At 42.8% G+C, this 20,686-nt stretch overlaps 1 protein-coding gene across 4 annotated transcripts in view; it reads left to right on the top strand.

Annotated features, from left to right (window-relative positions):
- The first annotated feature begins 10,229 nt into the window (after window positions 1-10,229).
- Window positions 10,230-20,686, top strand: part of EPB41L4A (erythrocyte membrane protein band 4.1 like 4A) — a 143,560-nt gene continuing 133,103 nt past the window's right edge. For all 4 annotated transcript variants that reach the window (XM_068422370.1, XM_068422369.1, XM_068422368.1 and 1 more), the window contains exon 1: window positions 10,230-10,611. In XM_068422370.1, the coding sequence (XP_068278471.1) occupies window positions 10,513-10,611 (99 nt within the window). In that variant the 5' untranslated portion in view covers window positions 10,230-10,512. The remainder of the gene's footprint in view (window positions 10,612-20,686) is intronic.

The following is a 20,686-nucleotide window of genomic DNA, read 5'->3' as shown; positions in this document are numbered from 1 at the left end:
TTCTCATTTTTGTTGTACAGACACAGATTGGTTCACACACAATCTCCCTACCACTGCTTCCATGTTGAAGGAAACAAAATTCAAGGCTGAATTCCAGGTCTATTAACATGTTTGCCTCAGGGAAATATCACAGAATCAACCAGGTTGGAAGAGACCTCTGGGATCATCGAGTCCAACCGTTGCCCTGGCACCACCATGTCAACTAGATCATGGCACTAAGTGACATGTCCAGTCTTTTCTTAAACACATCCAGAGATGGTGACTCCACCACCTCCCTGGGCAGCCCATTCCAATGGCTAATAACCCTTTCTGAAAAGAAATTCTTCCTAATGTCCAACCTGAACCTCCCCTGGTGAAGCTTGAAGCTGTGTCCTCTTGTCCTATCGCTAGTTGCCCGGGAGAAGAGGCTGACTCCCACTTCACTACAACCTCCCTTCAGGGAGTTGTAGACTGCAATAAGGTCATCTCGGAGCCTCCTCTTCTCCAGGCTAAACAACCCCAGCTCCCTCAGCTGTTCCTCGTAGGTCAGACCCTCCAGACCCTTCACCAGCTTGGTCGCCCTCCTCTGGACTCGCTCCAACACCTCAACATCTTTCTTGAAGTGCGGGGCCCAGAACTGGACACAGTATTCAAGGTGTGGCCTCACCAGTGCTGAGTACAAAGGGACAATCACTTCCCTAGACTGGCTGGCTACACTATTCCTAACAGAGGCCAGGATGCCATTGGCCTTCTTGGCCACCTGGGCACACTGCTGGCTCATGTTTAGCTGTCTGTCGATCAGCACCCCCTGGTCTCTTTCCGCTGGGCTGCTTCCTAACCTTCAGCATCGGTCCTCTCCATGGGATGCAGTCCTTCAGGAACTGACTGCTCCTGTGTGGGTCCCCCACAGGGTCACAGGTCCTGCCAGAAAACCTACTCCTGCATGGGCTCCTCTCCACAGGCCACAGGTTCTCCAGAGTGAGCTCTCCATGGGCTGCAGCTTCATTCAGGGCATCTCCACCTGCTGCAGCATGGGGTCCTCCGTGGGCTAGAGTGTTGGTATTTGCTCTGCCATGGTCCTCCATGGGCTGCAGGGGGACAACCTGCTCCACCATCGTCTTCTCCACAGGCTGCAGGAGAATCTCTGCTCCAGCACCTGGAGCACCTCCTCCCCTTCCTTCTTCACTGACCTTGGTGTCTGCAGGGCTGTTTCTCAGATTTTTCTGTCCTCCCTCACAGCTGCTGTGCAGCATTTTACCCCTTTCCTAAATATGTTATTATGGAGTCACCACCATGTTGGTTGAGGGGCTCAGTTGTGCCCTGCGGTGGGTCTGTTGGAACTGGCTGGAACTGTCCATGTGTGGGGCAGACCCATCCTCTTCCCACAGAGGCCACCCCTGCAGCCCCCCCTGCCAGCACCTGGGCACCTGCAGCCAGTACAAGTTCTGCTCAACAGCATTCTAAACTTGGTTGCTCCAAGGCCAGAAGGATTACACAGGAAGGAACAAGAAGCGGGTGAGCTTCTTAAATTTGTTCCTGAAATGGGATCCTGATCCTGAAACTTCATGCTGATACCAAGCTGAGTAGTGTCATAGTTTCTTTCAAAGCTTCGAAGTAGTAGGTGAAACAATCACTTTAGAAGACTTAATTATTATTCTGAAAAGGTCAAAATTGTTTTAACCAGATCTCTGCCATTCCTTACACCATTTACAAAAAAACTGAAGCATTGGTAATGATTGGTATGCAGTCAATATTGCCTGCTTGGTTTTCTTTACAACTCTATAAAGAGAGCAGTATAAATAAAAGACTTAGTTTTTAATGATCTATTAATTAACTTTTGACGGTACAGACAGAAGCAAACAGAAGTGCAACATAATTAGGCTTAAATTTTAATTGGTAAACTTACTAACATTACAGTCTGTGCAAACACATGTCTATAAGTATGCAAGGAATTATGTAGAACTTGGCTACAAGCATCAGTTGGGTTAACAGACTTTAAGGTATAAATAAGCAACCATTCAAAACGGTATTTCAGGTATGCTGTTCTGGCAATGAAGAAAGATGCTAGGAATTCAGACCCTATCAAAACAACATGAACATGATACAAAATGCACACACAAGCAAATTAAGAATTCACTGTGATCATTCAGTGCTAGCAGCAATGGAAACATTATCAGTGAACTTGGCATTAATCTTATGGAAGACTATCAGGTAGTAAAGAATAAGATTTTCTATAGAAGTATTAGTAGGGAAGGAATGGCTTAGTCTCACTAATCTTCACTTCACAGATGCTGTGTACAGAGCTCTTACATCCTTGGAGCACTGCTATATCAATCCTTGGCAATCTGTGCTATTCTGTAATGTGGTGGGTTTGAAAACATGCATATATTAGAATAGTAATACATTTTACATGTTGTGTTAGCTAAGGAAGATTCCTACTTTTGTGTCCTAGAAAATATATGAATGTCCATGCTGTAGCCAATTTGTATATAATATTGTGTGCAACACGTAGAGGTGTACACTTTAACCTTGAGATATTCAGGATTATCTACCAACATCTAATGCAGGACACATTGTTCTCCAAGACTGTGACAAAATCCATTTTTATTTTCAAGGTACAGAAACGTATTTTGCTTCATCAGCAATTGCTTCATTTTGTACATTCAGCTGCGAGAAAAAAAACTTGCAGATGCCAAAGACTTTATGTGAACAAATAGTATATGCCTTGCTGTTTACCCCATGCAGTTAGGAGGAGTTACAGCAAGACATATCATTAGCTCACTGCCTGAAACACAAGAAGCCCGAGTTTAAAATCATTTTACACCATGTAGCAAAGTAAGAAGCCAGGTGAGGGGGGCAGCTTGGGACTGTGAGGATCAGAGGAGGGCTGTGGAAGCAGATAATGGGGAGGAACACCCATGGTGCTTAGACCACACTCCAGTTGCCTTCAAGGCAAAATGTTACATTGGAGGATAAGACCTGTGCAAGCAACATTTGCACTTCAATACCATCAAAGCCGTTTACTTGTTCATGACCCAGTCTGATCCTGTCTTTCTGTCCTGTTTGGCAGGCCCAGCTCCTACAGAAACATCTCCTGCTTAGAGCATTTTTACTATACTTTCATCCTCTTTCTGTTTTTCGGTTTCTATGCTTTTTTCCTCCACTTTTGTTTCTTTTGTTTCTCTCTATTCTGATGTGCTTCTTATTGTTTCTTTTATTTTCCTAGCTTTCACCTCTGTATTGTGTACTTACTTTGCAGTTCTTGTCGTCCCAACAACAAACACATCAGTTTGTTTCTCCTCCTCCCTTTCTCTTGCCCTTTCCTTGTATTTTCCTCTCTTCTCCCCTATACTGGAAGCCGAGCTTCTTTTCAGCCAGCTGAATGTTAGGATGACCAAGTAACTTGAACTTAAAAAGTGGTGTGGCAAGAAGTTAGAGTGTTAGCCATACAGAATAATGAGGAACAGTAAGTATTGCTATACTCTTAAAGGCCATGTCAGACTTACACTATGACAATAGGAAATGCAGCAGTACCAGGACTTAGGAAATGCAGCAGTACCAGGACTTAGAAAATGCTGTGAATCTCTTACTTACCTCATCCAGTTTCTTAAATAACTTCAGCGACTGAGAAATATTTTTTGAAGCCAAGCTGAGTTCTCTAATTTCTTTGGTTTATTAAGGGACTTCCTGTCTCATGCAGTTCTCATTTACATTTTTTTTATGTTTTAAGAAGAGAATCAAAGGCTATCAAATGATGCACACACAAACATGTCAGTCAGGTGTAACCACACTTACAAACAAACTCCCAGAAAAGGGGCAAACTTTCCAGATCTTCCTGTTGTTCAGCCTGACTTGATAATTCCAGAAAATATGCTTTATCTGGTCTGACTGTGAACTGGAGCAATCCCTCTGCAGGCTCAGCATCACTCAGATTCAGTGACTGGTGTGGAAGCTTGAAGGAATCCTTCCCATCCTCTCTCTACAGAAAGGAAACTTGAAAGGAAGTCACAGCAGGCAACATGTGACATGGTTCAGTCTGTATTTTCACTTACCAAGTATCTGAGTTGATGTATGATGAGCTGGTTATTTCCTTGACCAGTTGCAGGGAGCTGCTGAAATCCTTTTGCTTATGAAATCAACATAGTCACTGGAAAAAAGACTTATTTCTTCTGATTACCTACAACATTCCATTACCATCCCATCTTACAGCTCATGATAGGGATGTTCTCCAGGCAATGACTGCATTTTCTGCATTCAAGATACAGCTAAAGAGGACTGCTTTTCCAGGAAGAGCAATCCTTTGTACAAATGGTATGAGAAAATATCCAGAATTTCAGATTATGCAAAACCTGAAATCTTACTGCATACTACAGCTGATATTATTTTAGCATAGATCTCACAATATTAGAAATCAAGTTAGCTATATGAGAATAACAGCTTTAATTTAGAAACTGTATTTAAGGTTAGCATGGAAGATCTCATTCGTGAATGTAGCTGTAATATCCAGACATTAGAAGACAAAGAAAATAAAGATCTAATACCAGCAAAAAGAATTTGGACCTGACCTTTTTAAAAGGAAGGTTCACAGCAATGAGTTTAATAAACTTCAAAATGGTAGTCAGTAGCTTTCTCTATCAGAGCTTCCTACTGATGGCTTGTCTACGTAAGCACTGTCTTTCTTTCATGGGTGGGAGACTCTCCCTGTCAAAATGTTCATCTTACTTGACATCTGTGTCACTTTAACTAGGTCTTGACTGGTTGCCTCCCTGAACTGGCTTGGAATTCTGGCTGGGGGAATCCTCTTAGCCTGTGTTTTGCTTGCCAAAGTCATTCCTCAGGTTTAGTGTGTCCCTGGGTTTATTTCCATGGCGTGTAGAGGTCTGACCCTTTGGGAAACAGAACTGAGGATCTCTTGACAATGATGGCCCCCAAAACTTGCATTCAGCAAGTGGGGGAGAGGAAAAAAAGAGGTGATAGTTACAGAAAAAGATGGTTTCCATTGTTTTTGAACAGCACAGGGCTCAAGCAACAGCAGACTGACCTGAGTCCCTTGTGATTTGCCAGTCACCATAGCCAGCCTGTCATTGGGATAAAAGTTGCTTCACTTAATGTATTCAGAACAACTGCCTTTCACAAGAATATCAGAGTATATCTAGTGCATTGGAACAGCCATAGCACCAGCTCCCTGGGCATGAAGGTTTTGGCACATCATTGCTCATTGTCTTACCACAATGATATACTTCTGGAGCTCCTCTAAAGTAGTAGGAAAGAGTGCAGCAGTTTGGAGACAATAATCTTCCCTTTTCTGTCCTTGAGCATGTGTCTACTCAGTCCTGTCTTACTAAGAAAGGTGACAGTTCATCAGTTAGGTAGTATTCTTCAAAAAAGATATGCTTTTCTCCACAGGAAGCTCACCTCCTAAATGTCTGCAGGTCTGCACAGCCTCTATTTTTCTGCCAACTGGGGCCACAAGGTACCAATCTAAATTGTCAGAGCATGACTTAAAGTCCCGGAGAGAATGTATTTCTTTTCCTCTTGGTAAGGTAGATTGTTACATCTTGCCACTCAATTATCTTTACTATTAAAACATATTAAGTTCTGCTGAGGAAGCTGAGCATAAGCAAAATAAAACAGGATCATCTGGTTCTTCTTTGCATAGGGGTAACTTGTCAAAATCTTGACAGAGACTTTGTAAAACCACATCACACACAAAATTAGGTTCAATAAACAGTAGCTAAAGACAGAATTTTTTCTTGCTTTGATAGAGGTATACAGATTTTGCAGTTTCTATTTTTAACTCTATAGTTTACAATAAATATCCTGAAAGCTTTATTTTATATTTTTGGGTGGAGGAGGTACATTTAATGTCATGTTTCCTTTATTAAAAAATCAGAAAGTGAGAGATGCTTATGATTTCCTTAATTATTAAGTGTGTGTTTGCAGTGTTGCAATCTTCTAGTGCCTTGTTAAACAAGCAAACAAAAAGAACAATGCATTTTTACTCACTGCCTTGTCAATTCAGAGGTCCTCAAGGTGTTTACTGCTATAGAAGTACTAATAAATTTAATCAGCTGTTGAAGTGTACTTTGGGGCCTTTTAAGTTGGGTTTTTTCCTGTTATCACTGCATTATAGATCTATCGGCCTTAATTTAACATTTCTCATATTTAAGTGGTCTTGACTGGAGTGTCTTGCTTTAAGGGCTCCCTAAGTGTATTGCATACAGTATAATGTTAAGTCACTATATTTTTGGAGGAAATACAAATCTGATCAATATATGAATAAATTTATTTTTACAATGTTTTTGACCATGGATTGTTACTGTGCAGTGGATGTATATGTGTGTGATGTGTAGTAGTAACATAGAGTCTGGAGAAATCATTACATGATAGCATCCATGAGTGTGTTTTAAGTAAAACCTTCATTAGTTAAGCAAGAAATGTGAATTCATGCACATTTGTGACACACTCAGACTTCAGCCTCTAAATGCTGCAAACTGCTATGTAGAAATTATTCTTGTTCCACTGCCTGCTTTGGTCCTCTTTTTGGGTGGAAGAGATGTAAATAAGTATAGATCTCAATAGCACGTTGAACAACTGGAGAACCTGTCTGGAAGGACTGCAGACGTCTGGGCGCAGTGATGTATGGGCAGGTGGACACATGTTGAACCAGAGCAGCGCAGTGCTGCTGCAGAACTTGGACCTTATTTCTCCTGTAAACAACCCAGACCCTACTGGGCAATAACTGTTGAACGGTACTCTTGGTAGGAGCTTTTTCTTTAACGGAAGATGCATTCAGGGTTGTACATTTAGCCCAGAGAATATGTGATGTTGCTTTCTGTTTTCATTTTAAACTTCTTGCAATAGACCTCAGCGCTTTTCTCTGCTGACTCTGTGAGCATGAGAGCTGAGTCCAGGAGACTTGTCTCTACATGAGGAGGAAGATGAAGAGGTTGTTCTGTGGCTTGCTTTAACTTTTCACTCATCCCATGGAAGCCGACATGGATAAGATATAGGAATTGCATCTCTACAGATCAGTAAATAACAGTCAAAGTAAGTGATAGTGATAATGGTTAAAACAGGTGATCATGCCTCTTACTACATGTTCAACTATTGTCAGCAAATGTTTATGAGCAGAACTGTAAAAATTAGTGAGAAACCAGATATGCTAACCTGTTTCCTTTGGGCAGTTAGTCTCATTGCCGATAAGTTAGAATATGGATGTAGGTCACTTCATATATAGAAGTCCTTGTGGTGCTCAGTGTCTTGTTTATGTGACCTCATTGAAAGTACTTGATTACAGCTAAAACTGATTATTTTAATGAAGGTGTACTGGATCATAGTGGCTGCAGTGAATTGCAGTGGGTACCTCATCAAACAGGCAATGGACAAAAATGCCTTTATGCCCTGGTCCTGTACTTACATGCCTGAGTTAAACATGTCCATAAGTGTTTGTGTGATGAGAGCTTATGTCAGCAAGTTCTCCTTTGCGGTGCTTGACCTGTGTTTTTTCTTGTAGAGAGAAGTAAAAAGGAGCTCAATTTCCTAATGGATTTGGAAAACAGATGACTATCTTATGTTTCTCACAAGTTCTGAGCTGGCCTGATACTTGAAATACTGAGGAAGGGCTGGTCTTACCTACTATGAATCTCCAAGCAAAGGTTGGGGCCTACATTTTTGCCCCTATAAATAATAGTTGTTTGATTTCCTGAGCTTCTCAGGGCTCATACAGGTTCCTAGCATACATCCCATCCCCTCTTCCTCCGCTCCGCTGGCTAATTTTCTCACTTCTTCAGTCCAGGACCCCCTCCCAGGTTTTTACCTCAAACAGTAGGTTCTGGTACTGCTGCTCAAACAGCAGCTAGCTATTGGCAGTAGCTGGTAACGAGACAAGTTCAGATGTTAATGGCTCCAAATGCTGGCATCAGCTGAACATGAGTGCATATTTTATATATTCCCTGTGGACCAATCAGCTAGTGCACACTAGCATGAAATCGATCTTCAAAACAAGAAGACATGTAATAGCTCACTTGGACTGCTTATTACTAAGACTAGTCTTCATTTAAACAGCTCAGCTGTGGGATTGTGAGGCAGCTATATCAGCCATTTTAAAATTATAATTAAAGGTTTTAAAACAGGTTTTAAGTTCACTGAGCCCTCCCTCTCACTTGATTAATCAGTGATTTATACATATATAATGACTTTAACTGACTTGGGGGTAATTTATGTCATGATGTGCATGATATATGTATCTAAACAGACTAAGGAGAGGGAAAAAGCAACCATCTGTTCTCTAGAAAACCATCCACTGTCAGAAGGATTCAAGAAACATGTTTGAAAAATGTGTTTAGAAAACCAGGAATAAATTTATCTAAATTTCTTGTGTTGTCTGGATGACATTCTCATCAGGTATATATTGCCCAACAAACAAGGTCAGGAACTTGAATTTTTAAGCTTTTGCAAGGCTTCATATTCCATAAGTTGTTCAAAAGGCTGTATTTTTATGAACATATATGATGGGGTTTTTTGTCCCGATATTCACAGTGCTCATGGAACACCGTTTTTGCAGCTACAGGGTGGATACAGAGATCCCAAAAGCCCACTGTGCAAGTTTAAACGCTACCTGCATCACACAAGAAAATGGAAGTGCTGTTTCCTGGGAACAGTGGAGTTTTATTTAGGACAGGGGTTTAAAAGCAGAGGTATCATTCTTTATGCCACTTACCTACATACCTAGTAGGGTTTGTCAAGTGAAAATCTCCTTGTGCCCTTCTCTTATGCAATGTGAGCAACTTAGCTATCATAAGAAAAACATGTACGCACATTCTTAAATTTGCACATGCAAACATCATATGATCTTCAATAGGATGACTCATACATGCAAACTTAAGCAAATGCAGAGGCACTTGTGGGATCAGGGCCTAACTTTCTGTCTGAGGGGGAAAAATCATAGCATATAGTTGTATGCAGCAATTAAAACACGAAGGTGGGCTGGTGTGTGCTCCAGAAGCTATAGACAGCAACTGCTAAGGCAGTTACAAGTTCTTTTTTGTTTTGCCTTTTCTTTTTTTTTTTTTTTTTTGGTTGTTTGTTTGTTTGTTTTGGTTTGTTTTGGTTTGGTTTTTTTTTTTTTTAACACTTCAGGGCTCTCGGTTTTTAAATTAAATATATCAGTAGCAAGGTCAGTATTTAGCAGCGTGCTGGAGAAAACATTTCCTGCCAAGGCTGCTTTTAAAGTCAGCCTCTCCGGGACCCCTCACCGCTGCCTCCTGACGCCCTTCCCCACCAAGTACGGAGACAAACCTCGCCCCACGACCTGACGCCCTGCGGGGAGCACCACCAGCCCCGGCGTGACACCGCCCAGCCCGCCCTCGCCGCCGGTCCGGGGGGCAGCGCAGCCCCGGTGCCCGCAGCGGCCGGCGGCCCAGCAGGGGGCAGTGCTGCCGCGGGGCCGGGGCCGGGGCCGCCGGGAGGGGCAGCGGCGGCAGGAGCCGGCGGGGGGAGCCCGAGCGGAGCGGGACGGCACCGGCACCGGCACCGGGACCATCGTGCCCGCCCCGCCGCCGGCAACCGGCACCGCTGAACCCCGCGAGAGGGCAGCGAGGGTCCGGCTCCGGACCTGGGATGCCGGTGGGCTACTGTGCGGTGCGGCGCGGTGCCGCGGTACGGTCCGCAGGCTGCGCCGGACACGGTGTCAGTGTCCGGGGCGGGGCGGGCGGGCGGGCACGGAGCCGCCAGCCCACGGGCGGCGGCGGCTCCTCGGCCTAGCAGGTGCCGTCTGCCGGCCGCCGTCTCAAAGCCGCCCCGGCCCGCCGCCACACGCCGGGGGCGAACCCTGCGCGGCGGACGGCAGGAGGCGGCCGGCGGCTGCCCGTCGGCAGGGTCTCTCCGGGCGCCCAGCGGCGCTCCCCGCCATCCCTCCGCCCCCGCCGGGGGAGGAGGTGAGCGGCTGCCGGTGCCCTCCCTACATGGCCGCGGGCAGCCGGGGGACGCCAGCCCCGCGCCCGCCGGGCACTGCCGCCGCCCCGCTCCGCTAGCAGGGTCCGCGGCCGGAGGTAACGCGCTCGCCGGGTGGGGATCTTCCCCTCGCGGACCCGGCCGCGGCGGAGAAGCCTCCGCCGGCGCCGCCTTCACCACACAAAGAGGAGGCGCGGAAACGTGCGCGGACGGGGCGGGGGACGGGGCGGGAGGGCGGCTCGGTACCTCCCCGCGGCGGCAGCGGCGGGGGAGCTGCCGTGACAGCCAGCCGCCGGCGAGGGCTGCGCCCTAAGCTGCTTCCTAAAAAGCCGCCGCTCTTTTTCTTCCCCCTTTCCCACGGGGAGCTCCCGGCACCCCCGTCCAAGCTCTCCCGCGGGATGGCGGCGGAGGGCCGCCCCATGGGGCTGGGCGCTGCGCCCTAGTAGCCGGCGGTGTCCAGCCACTACGGTGGAGCGCGGAGCCGGGCGCGGCCCAGCCCCGGTTGTGCCTCAGCCCTTCGCCGCCGCCGCTGGGGGCTCTTGCCGCTTCCCCGTCCCGTCCCTGTTCATCGCAGCAGGCATGGGCTGTTTCTGCGCAGTCCCGGAGGAATTTTACTGCGAAGTTTTGCTGCTGGACGAGTCCAAGCTGACCCTGACCACCCAGCAGCAGGGCATCAAGGTGAGGGCGGCCGGCGGGGGCTGCGGGATGCGCTACGGGAGAGACCCCGGGCCCGGGCTCCGCGCCGTGCGGTGCGGCTGCCCGGCGGCGCCTGCCTCCCCACCGCGTTTCGGTTAGCCGGGGAGGGAGCCGCGGTAGGAAAAAGGGTTTTCGGGATCCCGCAGGAGGCGAAAAAATAATTTCGTAACTTTCGTTGCGGTCGCGCAAGGGACAGATGAATCAGGAAAACGCGTGCAGGTGGGTTGGACGTGGCTTTGGAGACTTTGCTTTGAGATGCTCCTTTAAATGAGCAGGTGCCGGCCACTCCGGAGCACTCGGGACACTTGGCGCAAGTATTTTTCTATACATGCTACCTGAAAAAAGAAAAAGGCGGCTGTGTACACGGGCTGTTCCGCACCCATGTTGAGTCACCCCCTCTCCCTCTGGCCGGTGCTCCCCGCCGTGCCCGCCCGGGAGCTGCTCATCTCTCCGGGGGAATGGCCGCCGGCAGCGGGGCAGAGCCGGGCGCCTCTCCCCGGCCCCCGGGGCAGCAGCTTCCGAGCGGAGGGGTGAAGGTCCAGGCTTCTCTCCGGCCCTGTGGCCGGTAGCCTGGTCGGTGGGAAAAGCTCTTGCGCTGCTGCAGCACGCTCGGCACGGATGAACTCTTCAAAGTAGTCCTCTGCCAAACGCTAATGAGCCCTGACAGCATGTGAAAACTAAGATTTTTCTAAAGGCTCTTAACTTGGTCGTGTTTGGTTAAGCCTGATGACAGCGAATGGCATCTCTCAGACACTTGAAGCCCTTGTTCGGAAAGCCAGGGACTTTTAAGTTATTAGCAACATAAGAACGTGGTTTCTGTGTTGGATCAGAAAAAGGGAAAAAGAAAGAATTCAGTTCTAAAATTTATCCTTGGAAGGGACTGATCTATTTTACCCGAGGCATCCAAAGAATAAAAATATGTATGCCTGTATGTTTGGTGAAGCAATGGGGGAAAGGAAAACCCAAAGAAGAGAGAGGGAGTCTAAATTTAAGAGTGTCGTTTTAACTATAGTCAGTGGCACTACCAGCTCTACATGTATTGAGAACTGTCAAGCTTTGCTGAATCAACTGCTGCCTGCAAATGGGCTCATAAATCCATGGATAGCACAGAGGACTAAGTAAATCACTGTGATGCGGCACTTCAGTACATACGTAGGGTCTTTGAAGTCTAAGTTTAGACACTTCTGAAGAACTTACCTTTGCACGCGCAGATGTGGGTATGTATATTATGCATGCATATATGCTTTTGTTGCCTTAAATGTGCATTTGCAGAAGAAGTACATTAAAAGAGTAATCTGCAAAGATAGTCCTATGGTTAGCTTCATGAATCTAAACCCTGAAAGGTGACGGGTTTGTGCAGTGTCTAGTAAAAATCCATGTCCCATGGGAAAGAAAGGGTCTGAAGATGTAACTTCTTTTTAAGAACATGTGACTTTCAGCATTGGGAACCATCTAGTTTAAGATGAGGGTGTGGTTTCCTGTCACTCTTAGTGTGATCTGGATGTGGTATGATGCTGAAGGTTTCACCCCTTCCACCTGCTCCTTCTCTGTTGTGAATGTTGGAACAGTGTGTGGATCTCACAGAAGGTGGTAGTTTGTTAACATTTTGGGGTAGGCACTGACACTGCACAGCAGGGCACTTTAGGGAAAGGAGAATATCCCTTTTTGTAGCAGCCTGTTTTTTTTTGGTTTTTTTTTTTTTAAAGATTAAATCTGTATAATATGAAACCACACCCCAGCGCTGTAGCTCCAGGAGCCTTTGAAAACCTACGGAGAAGAGCTGCATAGTTCTCCCGTGGTGAATGGCTTGACCATTGTGTTCTCCCTTGCCGTTGTACTTGCACAAGTGTTTGTGCAGCTGCCTGTGAAGAGCAGCACATGTCCAGCCGAAGGGTAACCACTGGTTTTGCTGAGTTAGTCTTCAGCTGGATCGGTGCCCTGATAGGCTTCACAGCTGGAGAAGTGCAGAACTGTCTCAATTGAGCCCTGGCTTATGCCATTTTGAACTGCTCAGGGAGCATTTATGTTCTTTTTATTCTACAGGTTTTCAATGAAGTTATATGACTATTTTTTCGTAAAACAGAACTTAAAATTTGTCATGTTCTGTCATTTGGCACTTAAACCTTGAAATAAGAATGTTTTAATTCTTTTGTTAGCATGTACACATCTGAAAAGGCGGAGTCTCGTATTTGTTTTATAGAATTTCAGCTTTGGCACCAACGTATAGATTGTAAATGCTCATATGTATTTTATTTTAAAACAAAGTTTTCCTTAGAACTTCTGATTCTGGATGTGATCTTTCTTTTCTCTCTACAATTTTAATTGGGTTCGCAGCTGCACAGGAAGCTTATGTTTTTGGTACTGTTTCACAAATCTTGAACTATTACAAGAGCAGAGATTTTAAGTGGTTATACAAGCAACTTTGTTCCCTCCTTTTCCCCCACGCAGGTGCATGTCTGCTAGAAATGAAAACCACAACTTAATAGCTGTTTACCCTCTATGTACTTACTTGATATTAGTGGATTTAGTCCTATTTGCTTTGAAGGGTGGAAGACTGAGCTCTGTCACTGCAGGAGACCTAGACAACTTCATTTCCTCAGTGAATCTGAAATAAAGGCATTAAGTAGATACTTGTTTCTGAACTGATGTAGAGTTTTGAAGATGCATTGCTTGGTTTGCATGGTAGTTATTGCTGGCTTGCTATGCTTGACAGCAACTATACGCAGCAAGATATGACATTTTTGAATTACTGTTTTTATTAACACATTCTTGGTACTACAGTGGGTTTTATGTTGTACTTCAGATTAAAACAATGAGCAGAGGTGGCACGAGACTAAGACTTTGAGTGCCGTTTAGAGATACTTGTCTCTTCTCTGTGGATTTTGAAGAGCTTGTTAGGGAAAGGAAAGGATTGTTTTTTTCTGGTTCCAGGTGGGGAAGCTGAGGTGCAGAGAGGTTGAGTGACTTTCCAAGGTCGTGCTACAAGTCAACACCAGAGCCAGGAATAAAGTTCCCAGCCCTCTAGGCTGGTAGCAGTTGACCAGTCTGCCGTGGGCCATGCTGTCTGAAGGGGTTTGTGATGATCGCTTCCTTGTAGTTGCTCAAACTGACTTTTGCTTCTCATTGTTTCTGTTTTCTGACTGTTACCAGTGCTGTCTTGCACTGTTCTCCCTTTATGTCTTTGTGGTTTAAGGTCAGAGCACTGTTGTGTGAAAAGGCGGAAGCTGGCTCTCCAGCCTTCAGGTTTACAGCAGGCTGGTAACAGCTAGATAATCAGGAAAGGGCATCAAATATCTCATAATCTCAATTTTTATGTTTCCCTATAGTACATTAACAGTGAGAGATATTTTGGAGAGTACATGTTTTACGATAATAAAGCAATGGCAGATGTTAGTCCAACCAATTTTGGATTAAAATGTCTATTCACCAGGTTCTGGTACAGTTTGTCTAATAAAGGTACATGGGGCAGCTTTTCCTCTGAAAAGGATGTTCAAGATACCAAACAAGAAATGGGTTTTTAACCGACTTTTGCTGCAAATATGGTAAGAATCAGCTGTTAAATGAAAAAAAATCACTTTTCCAGGACTGTTACTTTGACTCATCTTCACACAGATTAAACAATAATTTAGGCATTTTTATGGTATGGCACTACCTTCTAAGTAGGTAGGTATAGCTTATTTGTTGATGTCACAAGACACGTCAGTAGTGTTTTGACATGATACCTGACTAATGGGTTCTGGGCATTACATATTTTGACTCTGGTAAGAATTGGAGTAATTGTCCTCACAGAAGGAGACTGGTGTGCCTTGTTGCACAAACTTGTTATTGAAGGTCAAGGAAACCTCTGTGGGCCCTCAGAAAATACTGCTATGAAGCCTATTTGTGATTAGCTGTTTTAGAAAGAACGGTCATCCTGTCCTGTGTATGTAACAGGGATTTAACAACTTTTTTACTTATTTGTCTTGAAAACATTAGTTAAAGCAAATTTTTGTTTTCTTTTTCCTGAAGAAGTTAAAATATTATGAAACATCTCTTATGTTTATATGTCTTTGTTGGAATAAAGCTCTTCAAAAAAATTAGCTACTTCTCCAGTGAACAAGCTTTCTAATTAATCTTAAGCCTCTGATCATTACACTTTCGAAGTATTCTTTGAAATTCCTCTCTGAGCACTATTTTTGTGCTAAGTCCTATTTAAGTTGACGTGTGTGATGTGCCAACAGCAAAGTTTCATTATAAGAGAACTGATGAATAGGATAGATACACTAATTCTTCCTGGATGGCTCCGTTTACAGTATATATTCTGTAACATTATTTTATTAGGTAGTACCATCTAATAGTGATATCTGGCCACCATACCACTTACTTGGTATGTTAAAGTGTTAATTGATACTTCTGTGATACACAAAGCTGTCTGGCCCTCCATATGTGGCCCTCCACACAGAGATGGATTTCATGGTTTGTAAGCTGTGCTTACAGGTCGAATCTGTATAAGGTACTCAGTCTCCAAAGAAAGTGTGTGGTTTTTATCTGGGAAATAAGCAGACAGATGTTTCTTCATGACGATTTACTGAGAATTTTAAAAGAAAGAGATCCAACAATCTAAAAGCAGGCTTCAACATCTCAACGTGGTTTAAAACAAGAAACAAAAAAACACGCCCACAAAAATACCTGAAATAGTGAGTGACTGAGGTTAGGAACTGTGTTAAATGACTTGATATGTAAAAAACATGAGTGGGTTCATCAGAATATAATACATGTTGTTAAGAAACTTACAGAATAATTGACAATTTAGTATGATATATAGAAATAGGTAAACATACCATTTCTTAGAAAGTTTTCTGGCGATTATTCTGGCATTCTTCTTTTTTTCACTCCCCAGTGAAGTCTGTTGGTTTTTGTTTGAATCTGAGCACTTCAAGATGTTCCAGGCTTCGTAACTTCAAAATTTAGTATATACAGAAAATGTGGGGTGCACTTTTGGATCAAGCTAATTTAGCTGTAGGGACTCCAAGGAGTCAATATGGGAATGGTAGGTTCCTGTTTTTTTCCCTGGTGAAAATGCTTAATGAATGCACATGTCAGCAGGAAATAGAGCCCTATGAATAGAAAGATCTTACATTGTGTTAATTATTCTAATTGAGAGTTGGCATTAAAAGTCAAATCGGTAGTCATTTGCTGTGTGAATATGGAATGTATTCTTTGTGATAGTCATTTCTGCTGTTTTATACTTCTACATTTTTTGAAAAGGAGAGTATCTTTCTGTGAGAAATTTTCTTAATTATGCAGGTACACTATTTCAGAAATCCTAAAAATCTTTTTAAGGGTAGATTCCAATTGATTTCCACCTATGGTAATTTGCTTACCACCTACAGTAATTACTAAACTATAATACCAAAGGTCAAGCATATTAAATTGTGTTCTTTCCTTTGCCCTGTTTGGTATTGATTAATAGATACTTTCAAGGCAGATTCTTCTAGATATTCATGATATTGTTTTGAAAAGAATAGTTAATAAAAAGTGAATTGGTTAAAAGGACACAGTCCTGAAATCCAGCTTTTTTTTTTTTAAACACTGAAAACAGTAATTTCTTTTCTTTATAAAGCTACAGTTTTCTGTTATGTGTGCATATTTTGCACAGCAGCAGGGAAACTAAACAGGTAATATTGTCAGGCTCCAAGCGTAAGTAAGTACATGTTTTCTTCGTTAATATTGTAGATACAATATACATCTAAGTACTGTTTGTAAGAACAGTAACAAAAAAATGTTAACAAAAATGTAAATTAATGATACTCCATAGCACTTCCATATTAAAATGATGCTATTCTTTCTTGAATTTCTATTGTGGGTATAAAATAGTCATCTGATTACTCACTGAGTACAAGGTGGTGCATGTGGATTTGTGCACAGTTTCAGTCCTCTAAAAATGGACTGAAATAGTGCACGATTCTAGTTGAAAAAGAATGAAAGGAACAAAAGGGCTCACGAACCTTGCTGTTAACTACTTCTTAAAATTACTGTCACATATTTGAAATAGATTACTAATTTCTCCAGTATCTTTACAGATCAGACCAGTAATTTTGAACACCCCAGGGAAAAAACATAAAATAAATGAACACTGAGACACTTTATTTTCCCTGGGTGCACTTAACTAAATTAATGAAACCAGCATGACAGCAAGAAGGAAATCCATTAACTTTTAAATGAAGTTACCTCTTAGTCAGCCTGAGGTTTGAGCAATAGTATTGTCAGAGGGGTCTGTTTTGCTGCTTTCAATGAGCAATAATTTCTTAATATAACCAGGGCAAATGTAAGCTGTGTGAGGCAGCCTTTTTATTAAACGCTTTTGGATTTCTGTAACTTGGATTGAGCATTTCTTATATTACAGTAGTTAATATAGTTAAATACCATCTGTTGATATTGTATTCGTTTTAGTTTATTAAAGTTCTAAACTAAAATTCAACTGCAGAATTGCCAGCCTTCCCCTCAAGAAAGAAAACTGCTAAAAATTACCACGTGATATGAGGGAACTCTTGAAGACACTAAATAATTTGAAAGGTGCTTCAGAAAGAGAGTTTCATTAAGAAGCTATAGTTTTATGTCACTTCACACTGTAAAATATCTGTTGCCAAGATGGTATTGAACACATATGAGAAAACGAGAAGTTATGTATTGGTCATGTTGCATCATTACTAGTATCCATACTTTGATGATGAGAAATTACTGATGCATTCTTGTTTCTTCATTCTTGTCAGTATTATTTTTTTATTTAAACTTATTTTCCTCAAGAGGATTTCATTTTTATAATGATAGAGCAGCTACATTAGCTGCATTTTATTCAAAATATTTTTATTTGCAAGTTAATAATCATATTTCAATATCTGGGTAGAATTTTGCAGACTGCATTTTAAGTACACATTTTAGATACTGCCTTTTTGATTGGATCTTGTGCTTGCTGCATACTGATTTCATTTCATAGTTTAAAATGAAGATTGTAATTTCAGTATTGATTGTGCTTTTGTTCCCACTTCTTCCTTTGCGTCTTGTGTTGTGGATGGTTGAACATGGTCGCCACTAAGGTCAAAGGGACATGCTTGGGGTCAACCCATGCTATTACTTAGAAGTGGAAAACCAATAGAAACATTGCAAAATGAGAGCTCTGCTCCTTTGGTTTTGCTTCAGCATTAAGAGGGGAATCTGCCTGTTTTGCCAAGCGGGAAATGTGCTTTTTTTGTCTCTGATAAAAGGTTATATTGCTTGGTTTGTGACCATAAATACTGGTTGTTTTTTTTTTTTTTTTTAAAGCTAAAATTTCAGTATCACCATAAATATACCATACCTCGTTTTGCCTGTTGTCCCACTGGTCAGAAGTAAACTGTGCTTAGTGACTCTCTGGGAGGCAGGTGCTGAGCTGTAAGAGAATGGGTCAGGATGGTCCAGCCTGAGGGGCATAAGAGAACACAGGCAGCAATAATCACACAGCCAGTGGATTTGCATCCTTTTTTGATGAAAGGAAAAGAAACACAGTAGTATTGGGGAGGTTAGAAGTCGAGAGAGAGAGACAGTTGGGAATATGAGTGAGAGAGGAAAATAAATGCTGTGATGACAAGGGAAGAGACCTTCTGTGAAATGTAATTCTAGTAGTACCTTTCCAGAGCTAGAAAAAAGACACCTCAGTAGTTTCTTTGAATTAACAGTACAAGTTGTCATTACTGAAAATAACAAAAATTTAAAATACCTGTGTAGGGATTGTTTGATCATTCTTCATGGAAAACTTCAGTGAGTTGAATGCATCATTAACCTATAGTACCAAGGGTGTTACATTAAAGCTTGGTTGGTAGAAGTCTCAGAGGTTTGTAAGGATTCCTTTTAAACAAACCCTTCTTTCTTAATGCCCCTAGTGATTTTTTTTTTTATTCTGTCTTCGTGTGACGTGAGGGAAGTGCATGCAAGTGGCAAACCCTCCCTCCTATTAGGTATTTGTATTAGTTATGTTTAATAAGGGGAATCCTTTACATTCTCTGAAATCCAACTGCTCCTTCTGCTTACGTTTAAAATATATAATAAAGTCATTATAGTCATGGATAGTTACTAATGTGTAGGAAAAAGTGGCCTGTATTTTGCATGGTGTGTGTAACTTATTTATTTGTCAGTATTTACCTTTTAAACCTTGCAGAGTTACAAATGGCTCTCTGTAAGCCAGACAAGAAGACACTTTTCCAGTAGTTCTTAAAGTTTTGGGTATGTGGGTAAAATCTGATTGTGGTTGAGTGAGCCAGTTTGATAATAAGTGGCTCAGCACTTTACTATCTTTCCTGTGTTCTCAGGAAAATGAGAACTGAATGCACTGAGGGATAAATTCTTTGGCTGTCTGAGACAGAATGCGTTTTAGTAATGGAAAAGGAGGATCTTTTATATCTCAATTGCATGAAAAGTATTTGGAAGGCAGAAAATGGCAGTTTCCCTATGTAATTAGTGGTAAAATTTGGCATGGCTGCTAATGTATGTAAGCACATGCTTTAACACTTTGCAGAACTAAAGGCAGTTGAGCATCTTGCAGGATTGAGCCAGAAGAAAGATCATCCAGATAAAAAATACTGGACCTGGTTCTTGTTTTCCACATGCTGTATATTTCACTGTAAGTTCTAATTTATGTCTGAGAATAGCTTATTTGTAGTGTCACCAAAACCATTTTCTGTCTATAGTAATACCCACTTCTTATTTATTAAATATTGAAGATCTAGTTTATTATTAATCTTTTAGATAAGTTAGATGTGGAAAAATTAGAGTTCTGGTTTTGGTTCATCAGTTTTATTGACATTCTCAGTGTCACAGTGTAAAAAAATTGTGACAAACTTCTTTCCTCTTTGGTGATGAATGGTGGCTGGAAGGAATGTAATGGGGTTTAGTTAGTTTTCCCCTCAGAATACCGGAATAAGAGTTGCCTTTTTAAGGGGCTACATTCAGAAACATAAGGGAAAATCTTATATAAAATAATAAAATAATCTCTGAATATTGGTGTGACAAGTAATATGAAAGCAGACGCTCCACATCTTTCTACTGGGGGCATCTTAAACTGTCCTCAAAACTAGCTGGTGTTGGTCAACACCAGAGACAGAAGCATACTGCATTAAGCCTTGCCTCTGCTCTAATTCTGTTTCAGTGGTGTTATCTACTTGATTATGATATAGAAGGTGGGTGTTTTTTATAAAGTAGCGTAATCTTCTCATGAAGGCTGTTGCAGGGAAAGGAAGTCACGTATCAGAACCAAACGGGACTGGAAAGCCATGAATGCTACTACTTCTTCAGTTTTCATTCACGCTGAGGAACCATCAGATTCTCGTTTCCCGTTATTTTCTGTGGCCGTGTCTGTGCTACCTGGGAAGACACTACAAGGGGGTGCAAGGAGCCCATTGCATCGTGGCTAAGTGGTGCAGCTGGCCACATCTACGCTGTGTTGTGCACAGCCCAGACCACCCCTTTGAGTTCTGCTTGATGCTGTCAGACAATCTTTTGTCTGTATGGTTGCTTTGTTTATTCAATATGCCAGAATAAAAGAAAGCTGAGTCTCACACTATCATAATTCTGATTGTCATAGCATGACTGTAAGGGGTGAGTGATGGAACTTCTTTATGAGGAGGAACTTCTTTACTTTGAGTGTGGCAGAGCACTGGAACAGGCTGCCCAGGGAGGTTGTGGAGTCTCCTTCTCTGGAGATATTCAAAACCTGCCTGGACGCAACCCTGTGCAAGATGCTCTAGGTGAACCTGCTTTGGCAAGGGGTTGGACTAGATGGTCTCCAGAGGTCCCTTCCAACCCTTAACCATTCTGTGATTCTGTGATTCTGTGATTCTGTGATTCTGTGATTCTGTGATTCTGTGATTCTGTGATATGTATTGGGGTGCTTTGAAGGCACACGCATTGCTGGGTAATGTTGAAGCCTGGCTTGAACGACTGAAACCAAGCTATTTGTATTGGAGACCATGCAGCAAATGATCCTGACGGTTGTGCCTGGATCTCCATTCAGAGGAAATTAGGATGCTTCAGAAGGGGTCATGGG

Source organism: Nyctibius grandis, chromosome Z, assembly GCF_013368605.1.
Source record: "Nyctibius grandis isolate bNycGra1 chromosome Z, bNycGra1.pri, whole genome shotgun sequence".
NCBI classification, from domain to species: domain Eukaryota; kingdom Metazoa; phylum Chordata; class Aves; order Nyctibiiformes; family Nyctibiidae; genus Nyctibius; species Nyctibius grandis.
This window is presented reverse-complemented; position numbering and strand designations above follow the sequence as displayed.